Source organism: Vulpes lagopus, chromosome 10, assembly GCF_018345385.1.
Source record: "Vulpes lagopus strain Blue_001 chromosome 10, ASM1834538v1, whole genome shotgun sequence".
In the NCBI taxonomy this organism is placed as follows: Eukaryota; Metazoa; Chordata; class Mammalia; order Carnivora; family Canidae; genus Vulpes; species Vulpes lagopus.
In genome coordinates, this window is record NC_054833.1 from 68,030,034 (window position 1) to 68,053,598 (window position 23,565).

A 23,565-nucleotide genomic window follows, 5' to 3' on the forward strand; every position below is an offset into this window, starting at 1 on the left:
CAGTACAGGTGTGGGATCTAAGAGACAAAGGGTGAGGCCAAAGCACAGCGACGGAGTTGCATTGTGAACAGCCTTGTGAGTCACGCGGAGTGGTTTGGATTGATCCTGTCAGGAGCCGCAGCCATCAGAGGCCGGTGATATGAGCAGCAAGGTGACGTGGAGGCAGAGGCCAGGATGCGGGAGGCCCTTAGGCAGCGCCCTTCCTGCCTTTATTTCGAACACTGCCTACCTTCCCCGAGTTATTTCCTGAGAGGCCAATGCCGTTTTAACCCCAAACTAGATTTTTATAGACGAGTCACAGAGTCAGGTATTTAGATGAATCTATAGAATTTCCAGTAGTTGAAATTTGAGAATTGACCACATTTAGGGGGGAAAAAACCTGTTCTGATGATTATATATTTTAAATACTTAATTAATATTTGTGACAATGTCAGGGTTACAGAAACTTATTTAAATGGAAGGGTCAATGAAGAGGTGTGATTAGTGGAAGTGTTGTGTCAGGGCTGCTCACGTTTCTGTTCTCTGCTGGCCCCCCGAGGAGGCGCACAGTGGGAGGTGAGCTGGAGGTCAGGCAGCCTGGGCTTGAGTCCCTGCACCGCTGCTCACTGTGAGGCTTCAGCCAGGTCATTTAAGCCAGTTGGGTCAGTAGAATGGGGCGATAGTCCTTCCCTCTCACCCCATGAAGAGTCATGAGCTTGACAGGCAGCCCGAGAGGCCTTATGGTAATCACCAAGTGCTGTGAGTACTGCTGAGGAGATTAAAACCCATAGCTAAGGGCAGCCCAGGACATGATCCTGGAGACCCAGGATCGAGTCTCACGTCGGGCTCCCTGCATGGAGCCTGCCTCTCCCTCTGCCTGTGTCTCTGCCTCTCTCTCTCTGTTTCTCTCATGAATAAATAAATAAAATGTTAAAAAAAGAAAAAAAAAAAAAACCATAGCTAAAATGTGGCCCATACGATAACTGTGGGCTTCATTCGCCCTTTCTTCCCTTTCTCATTATTCGTAACAGCCAGGACCTGTCCCCAGAAGGGAAGCCCTGGGGAAGAAGGTCTCCAGAGGCTGTGAGCTCTGCTTCCAGGGGCAGCAATGTCCCCCTTTCTGCTCAAGGGGAAGTCTGACATGTTTGGAGTTGTACTGTCCCTGAGACCCTCCACTGACTCTACTTCAGTTGCATGGGAGCTCGGAAGAGCCCTCCCAGCAGCCAGAATGGTCTAGACCTCCAGAAGGGTCTAGAATGGGTGAGAAGGCATGGGTACTGCCCCTGGGGGAAGATGGAAACAGCCAGTAGGAACCCAGCCCAGCCTAGAGGACCCCAAGGGCTTCTGGGCCCATGTGGTCTCTGTCGCATCCCTGAGCTTCCAGGGCCAGAAACCTCTTCTGTCTAAGACTTGAGAGTTCACCCACCAGGCAGAACCAGAGGGAAGAGTCTCTCGGGACCTAACCCAATGCCCTCATTGACCATTTGTCTGTTTGTCTATCCAGCACAGATTTATTGAGGTCTCCTGTCCCTATCCCTGTGCTGAGAGTCCCTACTTGGACTCAGCAGAGTCCTTGCCCCAGGACAGGTGGGACAGGATGGGGTGTGTGGGCTGCTTGTTTCTGCCTCGGAGAAGGGGGAGGGAGAGTCAGAAAAGGCTTCAGTGAGGACAAAAGGTGTCATTTGAGCCAGGTCAAAATGCAATTGAGAGCCATAACAAAATCCAGCTCTCTGGATATTTACTAGGAAAGGGATTGGGTGAGTCCTAGGTGCATGGGTGCCAGCACTGTGCAGGGTCTTCACTTCAGTTATTCCTAGCAACCCTGAGGTTTAGGCATCGTTTTCCCCTCTCTGTACCTGAGGAGACTGGGGCTCAGATAGGTTAAGATCTATCCCTCATGGTGTCCCTACCGCAGGAAAGATGGCCCAGGCCCAGGCTTTGGGGAGCTCTGATGGATGAGCAGGTAGGGAGCTGAGGTGGGAGGGGATCTCCTCCAGGTCTTCTCTTGTCCCTCTCCCTCATTCTTGCCACACCAGAGAAGTCCAGGGAACACTGGCCAGCCCCTCTGAGGACCATAGTGCTTTGAATATAAATCCCTGGGGCCAGCATCTGTAATGATGAGGTTCCCGATGAAGACCCCAGCCCAGAAGGGCCCTTGGGGATCACATGCTCTATCACTTTCACTTGAAAGTTCAAGTAGGGATGGAGGCCAGAGAGATGAACTCCCCACTCAAGTTTCTGTGGTGGGAGGGCTGAGCCACAAACCAGCTCTGTCCATGTCAGACCCAGCACTCTTTCCTGGCAGAGTCACTTGTGACAAACTCTTGGTAACCAACACTCCGTAGGGTGGGCCTTGCTGCCCTATTCTCTTCTCTCCCTCACCCTCACACACAGACCAGCATGAGACAATAAGCCTTCTAATGCTGATCATTTAGAGATGAGCATTTAGAGGTGTGACCTTGATGTCACAGTGAATGGGACTGTCACCAGACAGGTGCAGCTTGATTGACCCTTTGCTCCCTGCTTTCCTCCTCACTTCCCCGCCCAACAGATTGCCAGGCTTCGGAGTGAACTGGACGTTGTTCGAGGAAACACAAAAGTCATGTCTGAGATGTTAACAGAAATGGTCCCTGGGCAGGAGGACTCATCTGATCTGGAGTTGCTGCAGGTGAGGGGATGGGGGATGCTCATCCTGTGGAAGCTGTGGACCTGGGGATACAGCAGTGAGGCAGGAGTGGGGCCTGGAGTCCTGTAGGCTCGCACTCAACCTCTTGCTTCCTGGGACCGGTCAGAAGCCAGTACCAGGCCCTCTTGTTTATTTTCCTTTGTAACATTTTTTTTCTCCCTGATTATAAAAGGCCAGTTGCAGAACGCCTGCCTATCAAAAGCAAAAGGAAGTATAAAGAAGAAAATACTCATTTTCTTGGATTTCAGCACCCAGAGATAGATAACTACCGTAGAAGTTTGGATGCATTTTCTTTCAGACTTTTTTCCATGTTTGTTTTCATTTCGAATGTAATTGAGGTCCTATTATCTGAAAGCATATTGTATATCAATTTGCTTTCTCAACACTATGTCATAAACATTTATGACAGGACCTCGTCAACCTTTCCTGCATGCAGGAGACCTTGTGGCCACACTTTACCCCCCAAGATGGTCCTGAGACAGAGAGGAAGTAGAAGCTTTTCTTTTCTTGGATACTGAGGATTCTAGGCTGGGGTTGGCCATATTATGATTCCTGAGCATCTGTTGCCAACTGGCCTCCCCACACCCTGGATGCCTTGGAGATCTGGGGGGCACGGCAGAAAGGGGCCCGGGAGCAGGGTTGGCCTATGGGGTCACCCTCAGACCAGAGTCAGGGATCCTGGCCAGCCAGATACAGAGCTAGCAACCAGATCTCCCCCACAGCGGTCTCAGATGACTTTGGCATGTGTAGAGAGTGGCAGCAGCACTGCCTTTAGAAGCAGTGACCTGGAGGGGTGGAGAAAGGATGCTATAAGCTGCAAGTGCCAGATCTCTTCAGCAGAAGGCAAGATGCTTGAGTAAACAGGTCAGGAGCCAGACTGGCTTGACGAGCTGGCGAGAGTGCCTCACTACCACGTGCCTGCTGCCGCTCTTCTTGTCTGGCATTCACAGTCCTCAGTCTCGGTCCCCCAAGTGCCATGCTTCCCACCCTGCTATTGGCATACACTTGCAGCCTATGAGGGCCCGACTCTGATGACCGCAGCCTTCCACACTGCACATAGCCAAAGTGACTATGCCTGGTCCCAGAATGCTTCTTGTTATGCCCTCTTCCTTCTTAGGAATGAGGGTGGGTGGAGACCTGCCCTGGGCCTGACCCAGAGCGAAGCAGAGGTACGTGGAGTGTGGTCCGGGCTCTGAAGGAGCCCCTAACCCAGTGCAGGAGGCAGACAGGAAACAGCTCATCTCTATGAAGCCATGACGTCAGGTTGCTCTTAAAGCCAAGCTGAGTACCCTCAGCCAGCCCAAATAAGGAGCCCGGAGTGGCCTCTCCCAGACCTCACTCTTTTTTTTTTTTTTTTTTCCAGACCTCACTCTTAACACCTGCAGCAGGCCAGTCTTGCCTCTGCTCAGCAGGGTCTAGCGCCCAAGTGCCACACTTTAGGGGACTCAGCATCCTGTTAATGCACCACTGACCCCTGTTCCCAGCCTGCAGGGGGAGTTCTTCCAGACATTAGCTGCTACGTAGGAATCAGATCAGTCCAGAAACAATCCAGAAACTGAGAGGGCCTCTTGAGGCAGCTTTGTGCTGTGTCAGCATCAGAATTCCTGCTGACAGGGGGTTTGCAGTGGACGGAGCTGAGCTCCTGGCAGCAGGGGGTGGGCTGAACAAAGCCAACATGCTTCCAGACAGCCAGAGCAGACCCAGACAGCAAGCATACTCTGTGTGTGTGTGCATGTGTGTGTATGTGTGTGTGTGTGTGTGTGTGTGTGTGTGTGTGTGTGTTTAAACAAGCCCATCAGCCAAGACAAACAGAACCTAATCTCCTGGCGTCAGCTCACAGTTTTCAAAAATAGGTTGCTTCCCATGACGTTTTCCTTCCCTCTGTTTTGTTCTAACTCCAAGCCTACCAGCCCTCCCTGGTATCTTATAAATCAAACAGAGAAAGAATGGTTCTGGGTGCCAGTGGGAGGCTGGCCTTTCAGCGCGGGAGATTCAGGAATCAGGCAGCTCTTGTGAACGGCCACGGTCCTGCTGGCTCCTGGCCTTGCTCCTCCATCATCTCTGACATCTTCCCTCCTCATCTTCCTGGCCAGCGGGAGGCCAGCTGAGCAGGGGCTCCCAAGGGCTGGGGCCATCCCAAACAGCAAGACTTCCACATGGGAAGATAATACCAGCTGCTTGGAAAGCGATGGGATTAGAATGTGCCCCAAGAACCCCTTGGTTGAGCTGGAGGGCAGCCAGATTGCTCAGGGTAGAAGCTGTCCAGAGCTCACCACACTGGCCAGGGCCATGGAAATAAACCTGTTTGTCACCAGCCCAAATGTTCACGCCAACAGAAGCTGCTCCTGACTCGAGTGTAAATTGCTGGGTAGGAGGTGGAAGGAAGACAAGGAGAGGAAATTGGAAGTGTCAGCTCCAGGATGCACCAGTGTGGCGGACCACTATCATAGGTGGTCATGTCCCGATTGCTTCCTGGGCCTCGCAGAGCACTCTCAGGTGTGGCGCTGGAGAGCTACTCCTTGTGCTGTGCTGTCCGCTTAGCTGTAGACCCTGAGGAAAACTGAGGCAGGGTGCCCAGAGGGAATGCTGTGTGCCAGGCAGAACCCTCCACTCCCTGAGCTGGGACAGACCTAGGCAACTAGTCCAGCTCCACACATGTGTTCGGATTCCATCTACAGCATGTTACCTGGTTTGCTCACCTCATTTTACTTAGCATTTTCTTGTCATGACAGGCTGTTTCAGCCCATGGAAGCACTTCCCTTTCCAAATGCCTGTCCTGTGGGCACCTAGGTGGCTCAGTTGGTTAAGTATCTGCCTTTGGCTCAGGTCATGATTCAGGAGTCCTGGGACTGAGCTCTGCATCAGGCTCCCTTCTCAGTACAGGGTCTTTTTCTCCCCCTACCTCTCACCCTGCTCAGGCTCTCTGGCTCACTCTCAAATAAATAAAATCTTTAAAACAAACAAAAAGAAATGCATGTCCTGGTTAGACTTTGGGAAGCACCAAAGGAGGGCAGAAAGAACCTCTGGGTTCACATCCAGGCCCAACAACTGATGGGCTGGGTGATAACTGGGCAGCCCAGAGTGATCACACTCACCTTGGAAGCATGGAAATCATCCATTTGAGGGGTGCCTGTGTGGCTCAGTTAGTTAAGTATCCAACTCTTGATTTCGGCTCAGGTCATGGTCTCAGGGTCATGAGATTAAGCCCTGCATAGGACCCTGCACTTGGCAGAGTCTGTTTGAGATTCCCTCTCTCCCTCTCCCCCTCCCCATCCTCTTGCTCATGCTCACTCTCTCTCTTAAAATAAATAAATAAAATATTTTTAAAAAAATGTCCATTTGGGGTGGCTGGTACAGTGCCAGGTGCAGGCAGCTCATACAGAGGTTGGAGCTCCTGTGATTATTATTGGTACATCCTTCTATACAGCAAGCTAAAGTCTGTCTTCCTATAACTGCTACCCCGGTCTGTCTTTAACAAAAGAACCAGACAAAGTCCTCTTTCACAAGGTAGGTCCTTAAATATTTGAAGACTGCTATAAGCCTGCCATGGGCTAAGTCTATGTTGGCAGCCCACCTTTTTGGATGACCTGGCAGTTCTCAGCAGGAGGCCACAAAAATCAAGAGCTTCCATCAACCCTAAAACCTTTCATTTTTTTTCCCATGGGGCTAGTAAGCCATATCTTTCCTCTCCTGTGTGTGGGCATTTGGGATCAGGCCTGAAATTTGAGACTGCATCTATGTCTTCAGCCTGTGAATCCAGTTTTGGAAGTCTTGAAAGATCTTGAGGCTGTTGTCCAGTACTCTCCTAAATTAGCCTCTTGAGCTTTGTCTTCAAATAATAGTAAATTTTAATTAATCCAGTGATGCCAAAATTGGGCATTCCTGCATGGCCATCCATCAGATAATAAAAGAAGCTCTCCTCCACATTGTTTCTTCAAGTAGCAGATGGTATATCCCCTCTTGCTTCTCGCATCTCGTTTCAACAGGGATGTCCAGGACCATTTTCTCTAGAGAAATCTAGTTTATTCTACATGTTTAGCTTTCTTATTCCCACTTCTCTTCCACAAAGAGTTTCTTCTCCTTCCCCCTTCCTTTGCAGCTATAGAAAGCAGATCTTCAGGACCTTATTCTGTGTTCCTTAGATCTTGGAGAAGGTTCAGAGGAAACCTGTAAGGATGATTAAAAGATTGTTTTGCGAGGTGGGGATGAGAATGTCCCTTGAAGAAAAGATAAAGGCATTGGGATTAATTAGATGGAAAGAGGATATTTTAATATGTTCTGATCGGTGGATGGCTTTTGTACAAAGAACGCTAACCAGCTGTTCTACCCCTCTTTTGAGAACCATTGGACCTAGGAGGAGGCCAAAGCCGAAATCTTCAGCATGTAGGAAATGCCTGTCCTGGCTGTTGCACAGTGAGAAGGATGACTGGGGTAAGCAGTGTGCCTTCATGACTCAGGACCAGAAGAAAGTCGCTCTGTGTGGCTGGTTTAGAGGAGGAGGTAGGCTGAGGAAGGTCTCCCAACTGCGCCCACCATGGATCTGGCTGGGGTAACCCCATGGAGGTCTTGCAGGCAGCCAGCTGGTGTTTGGTGGCAAAATCTCAACACACTGGTCCTCCTCTCCTCTTTGATGTCTTTTTTCTCACTGTTTGATTTTTTTTGTTTTTAAGATGATGACTTAGGGGCACCTGGCTGGCTCATTCAGTGGAATGTGAGACTCTTGATCTTGGGGTTATAAGTTCGAGTCCCATGTTGGGTGTAGAGATTATTTAAAATAAAATCTTAAAAAAAAAAAAAAAAAGCTTGAAGGAAGGAGATGGTAAAACTTTCGGCGGACACCCTGGGATATCCTTGATTTGGAAGCTCTAGGCCAGACAAGTTTAAGCAAAGTTTAAGCAAAACTTTTTTTACAGTCCCCTGAATGACCCTCTGGGATCAGAGCATATGAGGCTGTGCCTATGGGATTGGAGGTCATCTCACCCAGTGCCCCAGCTGAAGGCTGTGGGGAAGAGGTAGCAAGTGCAAGGACAAAACAGATGTTTCTGGTGCTTATGGTCCGTGAGCTCACCACATTCTGTGCCCTGGGGTCTCATTCTTCCTCCACGCTGAAGTCATAATGTTAGAGCTAGCAGAAATCATCTGGTACTTTCCAAACATTTCTTTAAAGTAGTGTGACCCTTTTCCCCACAAATAAAATTCTACAGAGAACTGCAATTTTAAAAGAGATAAAAGCAGAGCTGCCCTGGCTGCCATAGGGTGGGGTGTCCCTAACCCCATGCCATGGAGGCACCTCACTGGCCCTCTGCAGAATGTCACCACTTTTCTGATCCCCCTTTTCCTACCCAGGGAGAGATAGGCCCAGAGGGTGCTGGAGGACTGGAGAGCTGATCTAGACATGGCTGCTGGCTGGCTGGCTGCCACTTGGTTCCCAGCATCCAGAAGGGCCTGGGCTCCTGGGGGAGACTGAATGCAGCCCCCCTCCCCTTTTCTGGCTAGTGGTTCTGATGCTTTGGACATTTGGAGCCATGTTTTTGAGACACTCCCTGCAGTCTTCTGAGGGATCTGGTTTGGTTTTCCTTTGACTCTAGGGGACTTCCATGTGTCTTACTCTTTCTTTCCAGCCTTCCACTGATTGGGGTGGGGGCGTAAGGGCTCATCATCATTTATTGAAGATAAACAAGCCAGAGGCTCTGCTGGAGGAGCACTGGTGACCTGGGGCAGCAGCAATGAGTAGAAGTATGTCCAGAGTGCTTTGGCAGTCTTGAAGAGGTAGAGGTTGAGGGGAGTCCCCAGGAAATATTCTGGGGGGACAAAGAGTTGGATAGCTGGGTAGCTGCATGGTAAGCTAGCATTGTAAAATGTTAATGGTAGGTGGAATCATATTGGGTACATGGGATCTACTATAATATTTTAAAATCTTTTCTTTACATTTGAAAATTTTGTGATTGAACATTGGGGTGGGGAAACATTCCAGGACCTTGAAGGATGAGTAGGAATTTGTTTTGATGGAAGAGGAGCAGAGGAACATGGCAGGCAGAGGGCTGACTTCTCAGGGTTCCTGAGCAGTAAGAGCTAGTACCTGAGGCCATCTGCTATTCTAGAAAGTCTGAAGTATGTTTGGAAAAGGCGTATGGCCCTGGGAGTTGATGCTGCCAGCTTCTGCCAGGGTGGCCTAGGACCTCTTTCCATCTTAGAATTGGCCTGCAGTTTGGATAGGAAGTCACTGACCTCTAACCTTAGCCTCCCCAGCCCTAGGGAACCAGGGCTTGCTGTTTGGTCACAAACACCAGACAGGCCACACTTCCCTGACCCGGGCCTGGCTAAGGTGGGAAGGAGTGGGCCTGTAGCCAGGGCTCAAGATCTTTTGCTCATCAGAGTTTTTTTTGCAGACACTTTGAGTGCTGGTCTGTCTCATCTATACAAGACACATGCACATCCAGGAAAAGAGAGTGACACTCAGAGTGGCCCAGGAAGGGATCATCGTGGCAGCCTGCAGAGAGACAGGCACCATGCCTCTTCCTGCTGTCCACTACCCAGCCTCCTGTGTCCCCAGGCTGTCTTTCCCATTCTTCTGTTCCCACACATTTTGGCTGGTTGCCAGTGTGTCTTCCAAAGCACTAGGCAAGATCTGCTGTCCAAGATTGGCCAAATGTCGGTTTTTTTTTTGTTGTTGTTGTTGTTGTTGTTGTTAACGGGGGTTGGTCTTCTAAAGTTAATCCAAATCCATGCTCCCTTACTTGCCCTAAGCACAGGTGCTCCCTGCACTCTAACAATGTATCATAAATACTACGATTTTTTGCATTGTTCACTTCAGTCCTGCCTGTTGGAATCCTTCCCATGATCTAATGTGATTGCTTTTTTCATGAGTTCATTTGTGTGGGCTTTTGTGTTTCGTTTTTCATTTTAGCCTTCACTTTTGAGCATAGCTTGTTTCTGTAATTAGGGTTTCTGCTGGGCCTTTGGCTTTCCTGTGTACTATGACTGTCCCTCCAGTGACTGGATTTGACCTGTGAGTGTCTACCAGCATCCATGGCCGTTATTGTGGCAATCCATCACAGAGTTCTGGCCAGGCTCCAAGTTCTAGGCCGGCTCCCAAATATACCTCTCATGGCTGGCCTGGGGTATGAGCTGTTCAGAATGGTGGAGAGTGGAGATTTCGAGATACTTCACTCTCTACTGGATATGATGTTCTATGCAATTAATTTTTGGTATTTTTTTTAATTTAAAAATATATTTATTTGACAGGGAGAGAGTGTGTGAACACACAGGGGGACAGTCAGAAAAGAAGAAGCAGGCTCCCTGCTTAGCAGAGAGCCCTAGGCCCTAAGCCTCAGTTCTCTGTCCCAGAACTCTGGGATCATGACCTGAGTGGAGAGAGGGTCAGGAAGAAGGCTAAGGTGGTCTAGATACTGAGCAAGGACAGTGGTGGGGAGCTGGTGGTTTGCATGACCAAGGATTCAGAGCACTGTAGATTTAAGGTCTCCATCCTTCTTCCTCCAGCCTCAGCCTGCTTCTGAGCTCCCCTCCTCTGTGACACCTGCTGGTTGGGATTCTAGTCTCCACCGGGGCTGATGTGGTCAGGGCACAGCTGGTACCTGGAGACACCAGGTCAGGGGTAGGGAGAGAATTGTGACTATCCTATGATTTGCTGGCAGCCCTCTCCTTCCAGGATCACCCTGCCTTCTCTCCAACCAAGAATGGGAGTCCCGGGAGAATCAAGAGTGGGAATCTGTTCATAGAAAAAAACTAGAAGGTCCAGACACTGTCCCCATGGCCAAGAGAGACTTGACAGCAGCATTCTGGCTGTGCAGAGGGCCAGCAACAGGGTAGAACCAGGACAAGCCTGGTATTTCCATAACCAGATAGACAGGGCCCAGCAATCCAGAGAATCGCCAGTGAAGCTTTTTTGCTTCCGGTGAACACCAGACTATTTTGGATGCAGCTGCCTAAATCTAGAAACCTTCTGTCTTGACAGCTTCTGTTGTGGTGGGGTGATTCTGGGCTGACCCATGTAGGTCGGGCTGCTTTCCTCAGCTGCCCCTGCTCTTGGGGAAGGAGCCTCCCACAGGCTGAGCAGCCAGGGGAGGAGTGACGGCAGAAGTAGTGTCCATACTTGGTGTCTGATTGGTCATGATCTACTTATTCTGGAATGGACAGGTCTGTCAAGATCCCTCCGTGGCTCTTACCTGCAGGATCAAGCCCAGGACACTCACTGTCCTCTGGTGATGAAGGAGGGGTGTTTGTGCATGTGTATGTGGGTGTGCACGCAACTGTGTAAGGGAACATTGTTTAGGTACCTTGGATAAGATGTGGATGGAAGAAATGCAACTTACCTTCATTCATTAATTCTCTCCAAAGCATTTAGGGAGTATCTCCTAAGTGTCAGTCATGGATACTGCAGAAACAGGGATGAGAGATGCCAGCTCTGCCCTCAAGGAGCCCCAGTATAGAGGGGGAGGCAGATAAGGAGCCCAGCCGTAATGCCCCTGTGTGGTGAGTGCAGTATTGCAGGGCACTGTTGGGCACCAGGATTCCTTGGTGTGCGTTTAGCCACCTCTGTGGTTGACCCTGCAGGTGATGACTGGGCCTTTTCCCTGTGAGTGGCCTACTGTAGGGCTTGGGGGCATTCCTGGGGCAAGAAGTTATGGCACCTCCCTTGTGGAGTTTATGATCTAGTGGGAAGGGAAACCTAATTCTAGCCAAGCCAGCTGGATTATGAGACAAAATAGGGAGCTGAAAAGAGGTCATGTATGTGTACAGTGTCTAGAGCAGTTACATCTACCAGAAACATTTCACAAGGAAGTGGTCTTAGGGCTGAACTGTGAGAAAGAAGGACCTCTTCTCTGTCCCTTCATCCCCTTCATTCACTGGGTCATCAGAGGCTTCTGGTATCCAGGTGGATGGGGATAGCATCTCCTCTCTGGTCCACCCCCATTGGGGCTTGGAGCTTTTTCCCCAAGCTGTTCTGGTAGTCAGGGGTGCTACAGTGCCAGTTTGGCATATAGGGTGGCAAGAAGCCCTGGCAGGTAGTTAAGGGAGCTCCACAAGCAAGTTTCAATGAGAGTATGAGTCAGGCTGCCATCTGGAGCCGGGGAAGCCTGCAAATGCCAGGCCATAAAGTGGTAAGGGTCTGTCTGCAGGGAGACAATCCTCCCAAGGGTAGAAAGGGCTCCAGTGGTGACTGGGGGTTCATCAGAGTCCTCTTAGGCCAGCCTGGGAGACATGTCAGAGCTTGCTGAGTGTGTCAGACATGTCACCAAGATGTACCTAAATGTGGTCATAAAGTACACTCTCAGTTGCTGGGAGCATAAATGAACTGCTGTCATCTTTTGGAGGGTCTTCTGCCATTACCAATTACCAGCCTGTATTCTAAATGACCACATATGCTTTCACCCAGAAATTCCACTTCTAAGAGCTTGTCCTCTGGAAGTACTGGCACAAACGCAGGAGCCTGCGTGTGTACGAATGTTCCTTGCTGCATTGTTTGGGTTGGCCAAAAAAAGGCCTCAAGCCAAATGCCCAATAATAGAAGCGCGGTGAGACACTGATCCACCCACAGAGGGGTGGGGGGAGGTGTACGAGGCATTGCGGGAAGGGTGGTTGAGAGTATTGTGTTAAAGAGGGAAAAAAAGCAAGCTGCAAAGAATCCTATTCTTAGACGTAAAGAACGTTCTGTACAAACATGTACCAATACGCATATGAGTGTACATAGCTATGGACACTTCTCTGTGTGTTGAAAAAGAGCTGACTTCCTCTGGGGCAGCAGGAAGCAGTGAGAGAGGGGCCTTGTACTTTGCATCTCACCCATGTCCAGCTTTCTGGACAAGCATGCACTCCTTTTGTGACTTTTAAGAGTTGGCTTACGATTTGCCAAAGAAGTGGAATATGACAAAAAAACGTCCCCAGCAGGCTAGCCAGAGGCGTGTGTGTTCCCTAGGAGCTGAACAGGACCTGCCGGGCCATGCAGCAGCGCATCGTGGAGCTCATCTCTCGCGTGTCCAATGAGGAGGTCACCGAGGAGCTGCTTCATGTCAACGATGACCTCAACAACGTCTTCCTCCGCTACGAGAGGTGGGGCCGAGGTCCTTTCTCATTCCTCCCAGGGACTCAAGCCCACCGAAGGATTTCTCTCTTAAACAATGGGGAAAGGGAGAGGAGAGTTGGAAAATGCTCATCAGAGATGCTAATTTGTTCCCCGCTGACAGGGAAAATGCTTCTCATTCTCCTGGGAACCGAGCAGCAGGAAGGCGACAGGCAGAATTAGGCTCTGCCCTTTGCAAGCCTCTGGCTGCCCTGCCTTTTCCACTCCCCCCAGGCCCTCAGAGGGAGGGCCAGGGGCCCTGGGGCCCAGGGGTTCGCACCTGCTCCTTTGAAGATCCTTTGAGTTTGAAAAGGATTAAAGGAGAAAAAAAAAATCTCTACTAAGGAAAAAAAGATTTCCTCTTTCCCATCTTTAAAAAAAGAAAAAAAGATTTTTCCCTCCCTTTGCAAATGTCAGTGTGTCTAGAGTATTCTGAAGAAGGCAGGGTATAAGTGTCGGATGCTGCTGCTTAGGGAAACACACACAGAGACACACGCACACGTTCATTTGAGTTCTTTCTACAGCCAAATCATTTTTGGATTTGAGGTAACCAACTTGAAAATTCTTTTCCTTTTCCAAAGCCTCCCCTGGGGAAGAAGTTGTCAATAGGACGTAATGGCAGGCACGGCTCCCATGGACTCACTCCGGTGCGTGTGCCTTGGGCTTCTCCCAGCAAAGGCACCAGAAAGCACCTGGAGCAGGCCAACCTTCTCCTAAGTCTGAGGCCCTTGGCCCTCGGAGACTTGGGGCCCTGGTGCCTGCGCTGACTCCCAGTATGATGATCTGGCATCAGTTAATGTCAGTGTGATAGACTCTTGTCCCTGGGGGCTTAGAGGGTGATTTCACTGTGGGTGTTAGGACCCCGGGCCTTGTCTCAGCTTCAGCTGTGGAGTAGGGATGGGTGGTCCTGTGTCTCTCCAGCAGACAAAGAAACCTCTGCAGTAAGGATGTGGAGCCACCAGGGGCCCTATGTGTCCATTGGAGATTAGGAGCAGATCTGGGGTGCCTCGATTCCCAGCTTGAGACCCCTTGATTTTGCCATGTGTTTCCAGTTTCTCCATTTTAAATGGGCTTGGCCTTTCACCTGTTAAACCTGTTTCAACCCCTCCTAGGATGGGAAGACAGGGGCTAATGTGAGCATTTTCCCGAGTCTGCCACACCTGGCCTTAGCACAAATTTTCTAGCTTGAGCATTTTTGACAAGTTTAATTGTCCCTCCAAGACGGTGTGGGAAGGGTACTCCAGGATTAGAAACTTCTCAAGTGTGTTAATATTCTCCTTCTCTTTCTAGGGCGTCATTCATAAAAACACAGGTGTTTCTTGACACCACAGGGGACACACATCACCTAACCAGATTGTCCCTCCTGGGGAATCACTACTCACCAGGCACTGACCCCAGCAGACTTCAGTAAAGGCTGGTTTCTCCAGCCTCTAGCTGGAGAAAGTCTCTTAGCTACTTCTTTGCCCATGGTATTTTGGAACTTTGAAATGCAAGGGAAGCCCACACGCATGCCTCACCATTGCTCTTGTATTCCCTATCTGGTGGGAGAGGGATTTGGGTACAGGAGAGTAGATGCTCTCTGTGTTGCTCCAAGCCTATCCACAGCTGCAGAGGAGTCTTGGGCAGGCCAGGGGCCTGTGTCCACCTTCTTCCTCTAGCTGTCTCTGCCCTGTGTGTGCCCTAGCCCCATTCCTCCAGCAGGTTGAGCTGGGGGCCTTTCAGTGACACAGGCTAAATCACTCTTAGCACAGCTCTGTGAAATAGGGAGGGGGCTGCACTTCTTGCCTGGCTTTGCAGATATCTGAGCCACCCTCAGGTAAAATGGTAGTCCCAGCCTCTGGCTCTACAAGCAAGAGGAGCACTCTAAGCCCAGAGTGGGAGTGGACAGCTGGGAATGCTTATAGTGGCCTCCTGGATGTGCCAGCCAACACCTTCCACTTTTACCTCAGTATGCTCTGGGGTGAGCCTAGAGGCTGATCCTCTGCCATGGGAGCACCCACAGAGGAAGGTGCAGTGAAGTTGTTGGGGGGGGGGGAATCTAGTCCCCCAAATGGCCCCCCCTTGGTTTCCTTTTCTGGAGCCTCAGTGTCTACTGGCCTCACAGGGCCCTCCATCCACAGGAGCTTGTCACAGGAGCAGTGAGTATGACTGTGCCACATCATCCCTCTCCTTACTAACTGCTTTCCTTCCCCTGTTAGGTTTGAACGATACAGGTCAGGCCGATCGGTTCAAAATGCCAGTAATGGAGTAAGTATTTCTTTAGCATTCTCTCATCTGTGGGTGCTGGGAGACCTACCTCAGTGTGGTCTCACCTCTAGGTCTTCTAACTCGAGCTTAAATATATGGATCATTAAGGACACCTGGCTGGCTCAGTCTGTAGAGCAGGTGACTTGATCTCAGGGTCATGAGTTCAAGTCCCATATTAGAAGTTGAGTTTACTGTAAAAAAAAACAAAAAACAAAAAAACTTAGGTAATGAAAGAGCAAGCTCTGGTTGATGGGATACAGCCAAAGAGCTAGCAGGCACATTCCTGGTGGGAGGGTGGCAACCGAACCCCAAGTCCCCAGCTCTTGGGGCAGCAACTGTCCTGTGACCGCTTCAGCCCCACCACCTTTAGGTGGGGGAAGCAGTAGGCAGGGGCTTGCTAACAGCCAGGCCACCGTGGACCCCTAAAGTCTCGACAGGGAGAACTGCCGTGTTCCTGGACTGCTGCAGTGTTGGTGCTTTTCCTCAGGCATCCTGCACAGGGCCCGCTGGCTTTTACCCAGGAGCCCAACACAGGCGCTCTGGGGCTCACTGCTGTCTCATGTGCTGGCAGGTACTGAACGAAGTGACTGAAGACAACTTAATAGACCTGGGGCCAGGGTCTCCAGCCGTGGTGAGCCCAATGGTGGGCAACACGGCACCCCCATCTTCTCTCTCCTCTCAGCTTGCGGGCTTGGGTAAGTGTCTCACAGGGTATCAGGGGCCTTCTCTGCAGGCCATGTCCTGTACTGAGGGCCCCTTTCTCTCTGTGTGTTGGAAAGCCCAAAGAGAGCCTTTTGAGGAATCTATCCCTTTCTCTCTCTGTGTTGGAAAGCCCAAAGAGAGCCTTTTGAGGAATCTATGGGAAAGTGTATTTCTCAGACCTGCCAATTGTACCACCTTTCATTGATGACTTCTGTCCCTAAACTTAAAATATAAGCCTGTGTTGGAAAGAAGGGGTAGGGGGAGTTCCAAGGAACTAGAAGTTGGTTGCTTTTAAAGAAAGGTAGCTGCTATGTTTTATCTGGAACATTCTGTGGTTGAAGTGTTTGTTTTCTCGATATAAACAAGGCCAAGGATGGCAAATAGATTTCAGCTCATTGGGACACAGGTCTAAGAAGGATGCTGAAGCCACATTAGGGCTTGGAAGATGAGTCTGTGGCTGATTGGTAATGTCTGCTATGGGCTTGGGAGCAGGAAGTAATGGCACTGATCTATTTGCTTTCCTTGAACTAATATCAGCCTAAAGTACTTCAGTGTCTGAAACCAGAACAAAAGAAACTCACCTCTTTTCCACATTTCCCTTTGCAAGTGTGTATATGATTCTAGATGTTACAGATACAGCAGATGATACCAGTTCATATTAAATAAAATTAGAATATTGAAATAATAACGCATGGCCCTCACAAAATTCTTTCTACCTTGCTTTTCTGTTTTCCTTTTTTTTTCTTAACATTTATTTTTATGCCTTCATTCCATTTCAGTTGAATCAGGCTTTTATTTAGTGGCTTGTCAGTTGCTATAATTTTGGCTTCTTGGCATCTCATGGATCTGTAGCCACTGTTTCTTTTGGAACAGATTTCTCTGCTTTCAATCCATCCAGCATATGGCCACCAGATTTGATATCCGAAAGTCAAATTGAATTCTGTTGCCTGCCTTCTTAAATAAAGGTCTAGTGTTGCCTGGGTGGTGCAGTTGGCTAAGTGTCCAGCTCTTGATTTCAGCTCCGCTCATGATTGCAGAGGCATGAGATCGAGCCCTGAGCCAGGCTCTGTGCTGGGTGTGGAGCCTCCTTAAGATTCTCTCTCTCTCCCCCTCTGCCCCTCCTCCCACCGCATGTGCATGCACAAACGCTTTGTCCCTAAAAATAAGGAAATCTTACAGTTAAAGGGTCTAGTGTCCTTTCCATCGGCTCCTTGACCTGGCATTTGAGGATTTTCATCCCCACCACCCCACCTCCCACCTGCCTTTCCAGACTTGTCATTCATCAGTGTTTCCATGAGCTTTGCTCACTTCACATACCCTGGACTTGCAGGCTCTGTGCCTGCAAGTTACCTGTCCCTCCCCCTTCTCATAGAAGAGTCCTCCTGGTCCTTCAGGCCCCACTCTGAGGTCAGTTGTGAGTCTCTTCCACTACTCTCAGGCCAGGTACTGGTGGTGTCTGTCTGTTTCCCACCTACTCGATACATTCCTTGAGGCCAGAGACCACATCAGATTCAGTTTGGTCTGCTCACGATCAAGCTCTGAACGTAGTGGGTACCAAGTAAATACATGACCCGGGCCCTTAGATGTGTGACTACGTTAGTGAGGAACATTCTGATAAGACTGTTGTGGGAAATCTGCAGGGGCACCAGCCCCAGGTCCGTCCCTCTTTGTTGCCAGCCATCTCCCTTTCATTCATAATGACTCTTGCTCACCTTGAGCAGCTTGGGGTTGGAAGGGGCCAGTGGCTGTTCTGGCCCCCATCTGGGCCCCAGCGTGACTCTTCCTGCACGTAGGGGTGCTGAGGAGAAGCCTGTGTCCCTGCTGCCCAACCTCCCCCAATAATGTGCCCACTGGCTTCCGAACTTGGGGATGCTCCGTGAAGTCCATGGGCTACATTTTATTCTCATCCTCCCCTCATTTGTTTTGTTACCACAGACTTGGGGACTGAGAGCGTCAGTGGTACCCTCAGTTCACTCCAGCAGTGTAATCCCCGTGATGGCTTTGACATGTTTGCCCAGACGAGAGGGAACTCCTTGGCCGAACAACGCAAGACGTATGTGGGGACCATTTCAGCAGCTCTTGGAAGACATTGGGGGAGGATTGATCCAGGCCTGGTCACAGGCCAACACAAAGACGCCTTTTATTTACGAGGTCCAGGGCTGCCAAGAACATAGAAATATGTCTTTGAGGACTTGGCAGACAGAGATTTTGAATGAATACCAAACCCCACACACACCATCCCCACCCCCCGCCTTGGGGTTGATTGTAGTTGGATTTCTCCTGTCAGTCATGAGAGAGCACTCTGCATTTTCTTTGCTCCCTGTACTGCTGCTAAAGATGGCTGGGAGCTAGGGGGTACAGCCAGACAGGGCATGAATTTGTTCTCATCAGCATGGTTTTCCTGTGCTAGCATGTGGGCAGAGACTTCCCTGATGGCAGCCCTGGCGAGGATGAGCCATATGATATTGGGGACATTGATCCCAAAATAGACAATGCTCTGCATCTCAGGGAGACACATGAACATGCTTTGAGCTGTTTGTTCAACCTTAAGGCAAGCAAAGAACACTTTCCTGCCTTTCCCTGGGGCCTAGCATCTTGAGGCATTCACCTTGGAGTTCCCACACTCAGGCATCAATGGGTTGACCAGAAACCCAAGGCTCCAGTCACTCTTTACCAGCACAAGTTGCTTTTAACATGGATATAGCAAAAGGGGTCAGAACACAGAGGAAGAGAACCTCCGTAGTTGGGGTCTGTTAGTGACAGACTGTTAGTGACAGGCTGTTAGTGACAGACCCCACCCCCAGACCATAAGACTATCTCCCTTATCAAATGTCACTGAGGCTGCTGCTTTTAAAATAAGAATTAATATTATTTGCAGTTTTCAGGGCACTTTTGACATTCTGTGCTGGAACCCTGGCCTCCTGGCTTTGGTTGCAGTCAGACAACAGCTTGAGCCATTAAATGCCAAGGCTTCAGGAACTGTTTTTCCAAGTACACTTGAGACAGGTGCCAGGGCTAGAAAGTGATTATAGGTCACCTCACCACCCCTTTCCCTGGGGCCCCTGCAGGGAACTGACCTTTTGTGCTGCTTGTCTCCAGGGTAACCTACGAGGACCCTCAGGCTGTCGGAGGACTGGCATCTGCACTAGACAGTCGGAAACAGAGCTCTGAAGTGGTAGGTTTTTAAGCCCGTTTTTCTGCCTGGAGTCCTCTGGAGGGAAAGTCAGCCCGTGCGGTAAAGCTGCCTGGGTAGTAAAGCAGACGGTGGATTGCATGGAGGGGAGGGTCCACTGGGGAAGACTGCCATGAGAGCGCTATATTGCCTCTGTGAGTCCTCACCCCACCCCTCGAGTGTTGCCCAGCCATCTTGCCTGTGAACCCCAGAGAGATAGGCCCAGAGAGTTGGCAGTATGCTCTCGGCACCAGTGTCCCTGCAGACAGCAAGCAGGGATTTGTCCTGGGAGGTCCAGCTCCAGAGCCCCTTGTCTTCCTACCTTTGGGGCCCCGAGCTCTCAGGGCAGAGGTCTCCTACAGCCAGATAGGGTCTCTCCTCAGACATTATGCTGCCCTGGGGCTGGGCAGTGCTCTGACAAAACACTGATCTGTTCAGGGAAGGGAAATGATCATCTGAGTAGCGTGTGAGCTGAGCATCTGTGGTGGGCCTAGGGAAGCAATACCAAGCCACTAGCAGGCAGTGGGTGGCCAGGATTTGGCTGGGGATCTGGGGCTGGAGAGGTGGAGGGAGCTGCGGGTAGAAGCCAGGAGGGTGTTCTGGGCAGCTTGGTAAGGAGCAAGGCTGAAGGCAGAGGGGCTTTGAAGTGGCGGGTACTGCTTGTTAGAGTCCCAGATTGCGGCTGTGCATTCCGTGAGGTTTCAGGTCACTGCAGGGGAGAGGATTTGTGTCTTAATGCTTCTCATGGGACCGTCCCCCTTTTCGCTAAAAAATGTGTGTGGCAGGGTGTGAATGAGTGTTTGTTCGCAGTGTCGGAGTGGGGGAAGCACTCTGGGGATAGTGGCCCCCGGAACAGCTGGACCTCCTCCCAGGGTCCCCCAGCTGGATTAGAAAGGAGCAGTACTCACCTGCCCACTGGACAGGGAGGTCTGCTTCCAGAACAACAGTTCTTGGCCTCCTGCAGCCCTTGTCCAAATGGGCCTGACGGGCAGTAGTGCCACAGCCTGGTTTCCAGAAGACTGGCCTGGGGAAAGAACTTGTTCCCCTGTCCTGGCTCAGACTTGGGTGGAGGACTGTGTGGCCCTATGCACTGGCCACTAGGGGGCACAGAAGAGCCAGCCCAACTGCCCTGGGTCTCAGCACCCTGCCTTTCTACCCCTGGCACTGGGACTCCCAAAATCTACACAGTGGTCACCACGGCTCTGTTCCTCTCAGTACTTGGGATGTCTCCTGCTGAACTCAGAGAGGGCATTAGGAGGGCCCCCCAGCACCCTTCCAGATGAGGGCATTACCTCCTCCTAGCCCAACCTGACCTGGCCTGCAGCTCCGTTCCTCAGCCAGGAGGACCTGGTTTGCTTCCCACTCTGCCTCAAGGGCCTGTCCCCATCCATGCCAGGGTGTGTCCTACTGCACCTCTCTGTTATCAGTGCCTAGGCCTGGATCCAAGCACAGGAGAGGTGGCCAGGGTCCCGCCCTTCACCCTTTGGGTGTGTGGCTTGGCCCATCTCCCTGTTTGCAAAGATCTTGATGACTCCAGCATGTTTTCCACCTGATGGTAGGCAGATTGCTTTCATGTTTACTGTTCAATGGGGGCGGGGGGCGGAGGGGAAGCAGGGTTTGTGTTGTCTGTGTGTGTGTGTGTGTGTCTGTGTGTGTCTGTGTCTGTGTCTGTGTGAGAGTATATGCAGATCTCTGTGTGTGTGTCTCTGTGTCTCAGTATATCTGTGCACACACACACTTACCCACATGCATCCTCAGGCCAGTATTTCAGTTCACGGTGTTCCATATCCTAAACTTTGCTGACCTGGAAATGAAAACTGGGCCAAAGGAGAAACGGAGAACACAGTAAAGGGGAGAAGACGGTATAGCCACACCTGCACAGTGCAACCACATCAGAAGTCTTAACTTTAAATGCTTTTTATCATTTGAAAAAGGGTGACTTACCTAAACTCAATGTTCAAGTTAAGAGTTTGGAAAAAGAAACACACAGGTAACTGAGAAGGAAGAAACAGGCAGAAATAAGTTAGGAACAGAGTAGAAATGACTTCGTAAAAGCTGGCTCTTTGAAAAATGGACCCTTTGCCAACCCCAAGAGCCCTAATCAGGAGAAGCAGCCGTGGTCAACTTTCTGTGACCTCATGGAGATTTTCCAAGTGTACAAAACAGTTGGCATGAGTATATGGTCCCCTGTTGGGACTCTTGATTACTAAACTTCTCTTTTTCAAGCAGGTAAGGGGGGCATGCTGGAGGGGGGCGGGGGCAGCGGGCCACCATCCCCTTACCTGATAACAGATCAACTCTCAACAGTGGCTTTTCTGTTTCCATGATATATACTGTTGCTTTCTTTATCCTGGGTCTTGCTGTGACTTTTCTTTCTGGGACTTTTCTGTCCTCGGCCCAGAAGAGAGGTAAAGGTGGGGACTCTGACCTGGAGCCCATAGACAGCTGGCTCATAACCCAAGGAATGGTGAGAGGTCACCAGCTGAGCCGAGTCCCCCGTTCACCCCAGTGCTTCCCTATGTCACCTGCTGAGCCCTTGTGAGTCAGACAGTACAAGGCCATTCTTTCCTTTTGACTGGGTACCAAATTTTCCCCTCCTGCATTTGTGCAATCTCCTTAAGCCACAGGCCTCCAGCCCCAGAAACACCTCCTCTGGTTTTCTGCTGAGGTCTGTGCCTCAAGCCTTAAGGGTCTGGGACATTTGTGGGAGTGATGGGAGGGCCCCTTCCCTCCTTTTACTGTCTCTGGAGCTCTCGGCAGTATTCATTTTTCCAGGATAGAGCACAAGTTACTGTGGCTTTTGCTTTGGAGGGGACGTTTCTAAGAGAACAGACTCAAAAGCATCTGATTGGTTGGGGAAGCCCCCTCCAGCCTATGAATTCGGCAGTACTAGGCTGATGGGTCTTTATAATGGTGTTATATGTCTCCCAGAAGAATTTGAGACACCCTAAAGAAACAAACACAATAGGAACAGAATAAAGAGAAGACAAAGCCAGGCGAGTTTAATGTCATAAACACAATTCTCATGGAGTGAAGCTTTTCTGCCACAGAGACCTGAGAGGGCCTCTCCTGCCTCATCTGATCAGTTGGCCCTGAGTCTGGTAGAGAGAGAGGGTGACCTCGTTCCAGGCTGCTTGCCTTGAAGGGATGATTTCATTTCTAATGAAGCCACAGCCCTCCCCAAGCACCTCTAACATAGAGACCAAAGGTCTGTGCGTGCGTATGTGGTAGGGCTGGAACAGCAGGGGATACACAGAAGATATGATAAAAGCAGTGAAGCGTCAGCCTCTGGAGTGAAGCCGGGCAGACACTAGACACATAACCGGGGAGGAAGCATAACTGAGCCCAGGAAATGGTGCCAGGTTGTGGCCAGGGGAGGAGTGTTCAGACAGGCCAGCAAGTCCAAGACTGTAGGCAGCGCAGCAGGGGTAATCTGCGTGAACAAGGTGTGGCCAGTGTGCAAGGACACCAGCCACACAGAACCATCAGAACCAAGGGGTGGGGGGTGGGGGTATCTGCCACCCCAGCTTAGAGTGAGGGACCTTTGCACAGCCACACTCAGGGTCACAGCAGCAGGCACTCCATGCTGCTGTTTCTGCACTAGACCTCGAGGCCATTCTTAGAGACCTAGGATGCCTGGAGCCCTCATTTACTTCTTCAGGGACAGGCTGGGACTCTGGTCCACATGGTGTGGGATGGCCTTAAAGCAGGGCTCCTGGAGGTCATGTCCATGCCAGTTCCAAATTGGAAGGATCTAGCCATGTGTCCTTGTGCCTATTAATCCTGCAAAAAAGGATACTGCTCATACCAACTGCCCTGAGTGTGGCCTTGGCAGCTGGTCGTGGCACCTGTCTCTGCCCACATGAGAGCCACTCTCCTCCGCCCTGTCCCCACTAGAGCTCCAGTCTCCAACTTTCCAGAAACAAGCCCAACTAACAGCTAACCTGATATCTCACCTGCCTGACTGCAGTGTTTTTTTTTTCTCCCTTTTAAACAGTGTGTATTAATTGCTTTGCCTTATTTCCCATAGTGTAGAAACCCTGAGTCTTTCCAAACCCCCGAGTACAAATTCTTTACTTGGAAACTTTTTGTGCTATTTAGTGAGACTGAAGGGCTTCTAGATGGCTCCTCAAGTTTGGGTGGCAGTGGCACATATCGTAGGAAGGATTTCACAATTCTCTAGAAGTAAAACACCGTAGCTTTTCAAATACTTCATGATGCGTTGTAAATTAGACTCTTAAGCTTTCCTTGTGGATTTGGGACTATGGGAGACAGGCCTTTGTTCACCTAGGACTCTGGGTGTCAAGATTTCCAACAATCCCAGATTCATTATCCATCAAGAAGAACCCTGAGAGGCATTGTGCACCAGCCTGCCTGGAGACTGCATGTTTGGTGGTTCACTGCTCGCCCCACCCCGTTCCCCCCACCCCTGGCCTCTCCATATGCATGCAGAGTGCAGTCAGGATACTCTGCAAGGAACAAATGTAATCCTCAACAAGAGGAGGAGCAACACTAGGTTGGTAGTAGTGTGCTGCTGCCAAAGCCCAGGTTTGGGCCTGGGACCCAAGGGGTGCCCTACTCAGGCCTGGAGAACCCCCGGACACAGGATGCCTGAAGCCACTATAGCACTGGCTGCAGCTGGGCGGGCAGTGCCACCTCACCCCCACCTGCAGCCCGGCAAGGGTCAGCACACGCTCC

The 23,565-nt window shown here is 50.5% G+C and overlaps 1 protein-coding gene across 8 annotated transcripts in view; it reads left to right on the top strand.

Moving 5' to 3' along the window:
• TOM1L2 (target of myb1 like 2 membrane trafficking protein) overlaps positions 1 to 23,565 on the top strand; it is a 118,952-nt gene that overhangs the window by 84,964 nt on the left and 10,423 nt on the right. For 3 of the 8 annotated variants that reach the window (XM_041772270.1, XM_041772275.1, XM_041772276.1), the window contains 7 exons: positions 2,531 to 2,647; positions 12,603 to 12,736; positions 14,945 to 14,993; positions 15,565 to 15,688; positions 17,631 to 17,748; positions 18,795 to 18,870; positions 21,269 to 21,334. In XM_041772270.1, coding sequence (XP_041628204.1) covers positions 2,531 to 2,647; positions 12,603 to 12,736; positions 14,945 to 14,993; positions 15,565 to 15,688; positions 17,631 to 17,748; positions 18,795 to 18,870; positions 21,269 to 21,334 — 684 coding nt within the window. Of the gene's footprint in view, positions 1 to 2,530; positions 2,648 to 12,602; positions 12,737 to 14,944; positions 14,994 to 15,564; positions 15,689 to 17,630; positions 17,749 to 18,794; positions 18,871 to 21,244; positions 21,335 to 23,565 lie in introns of all 8 variants that reach the window. The other 5 variants (XM_041772277.1, XM_041772278.1, XM_041772272.1 and 2 more) reach the window with 3 other exon arrangements.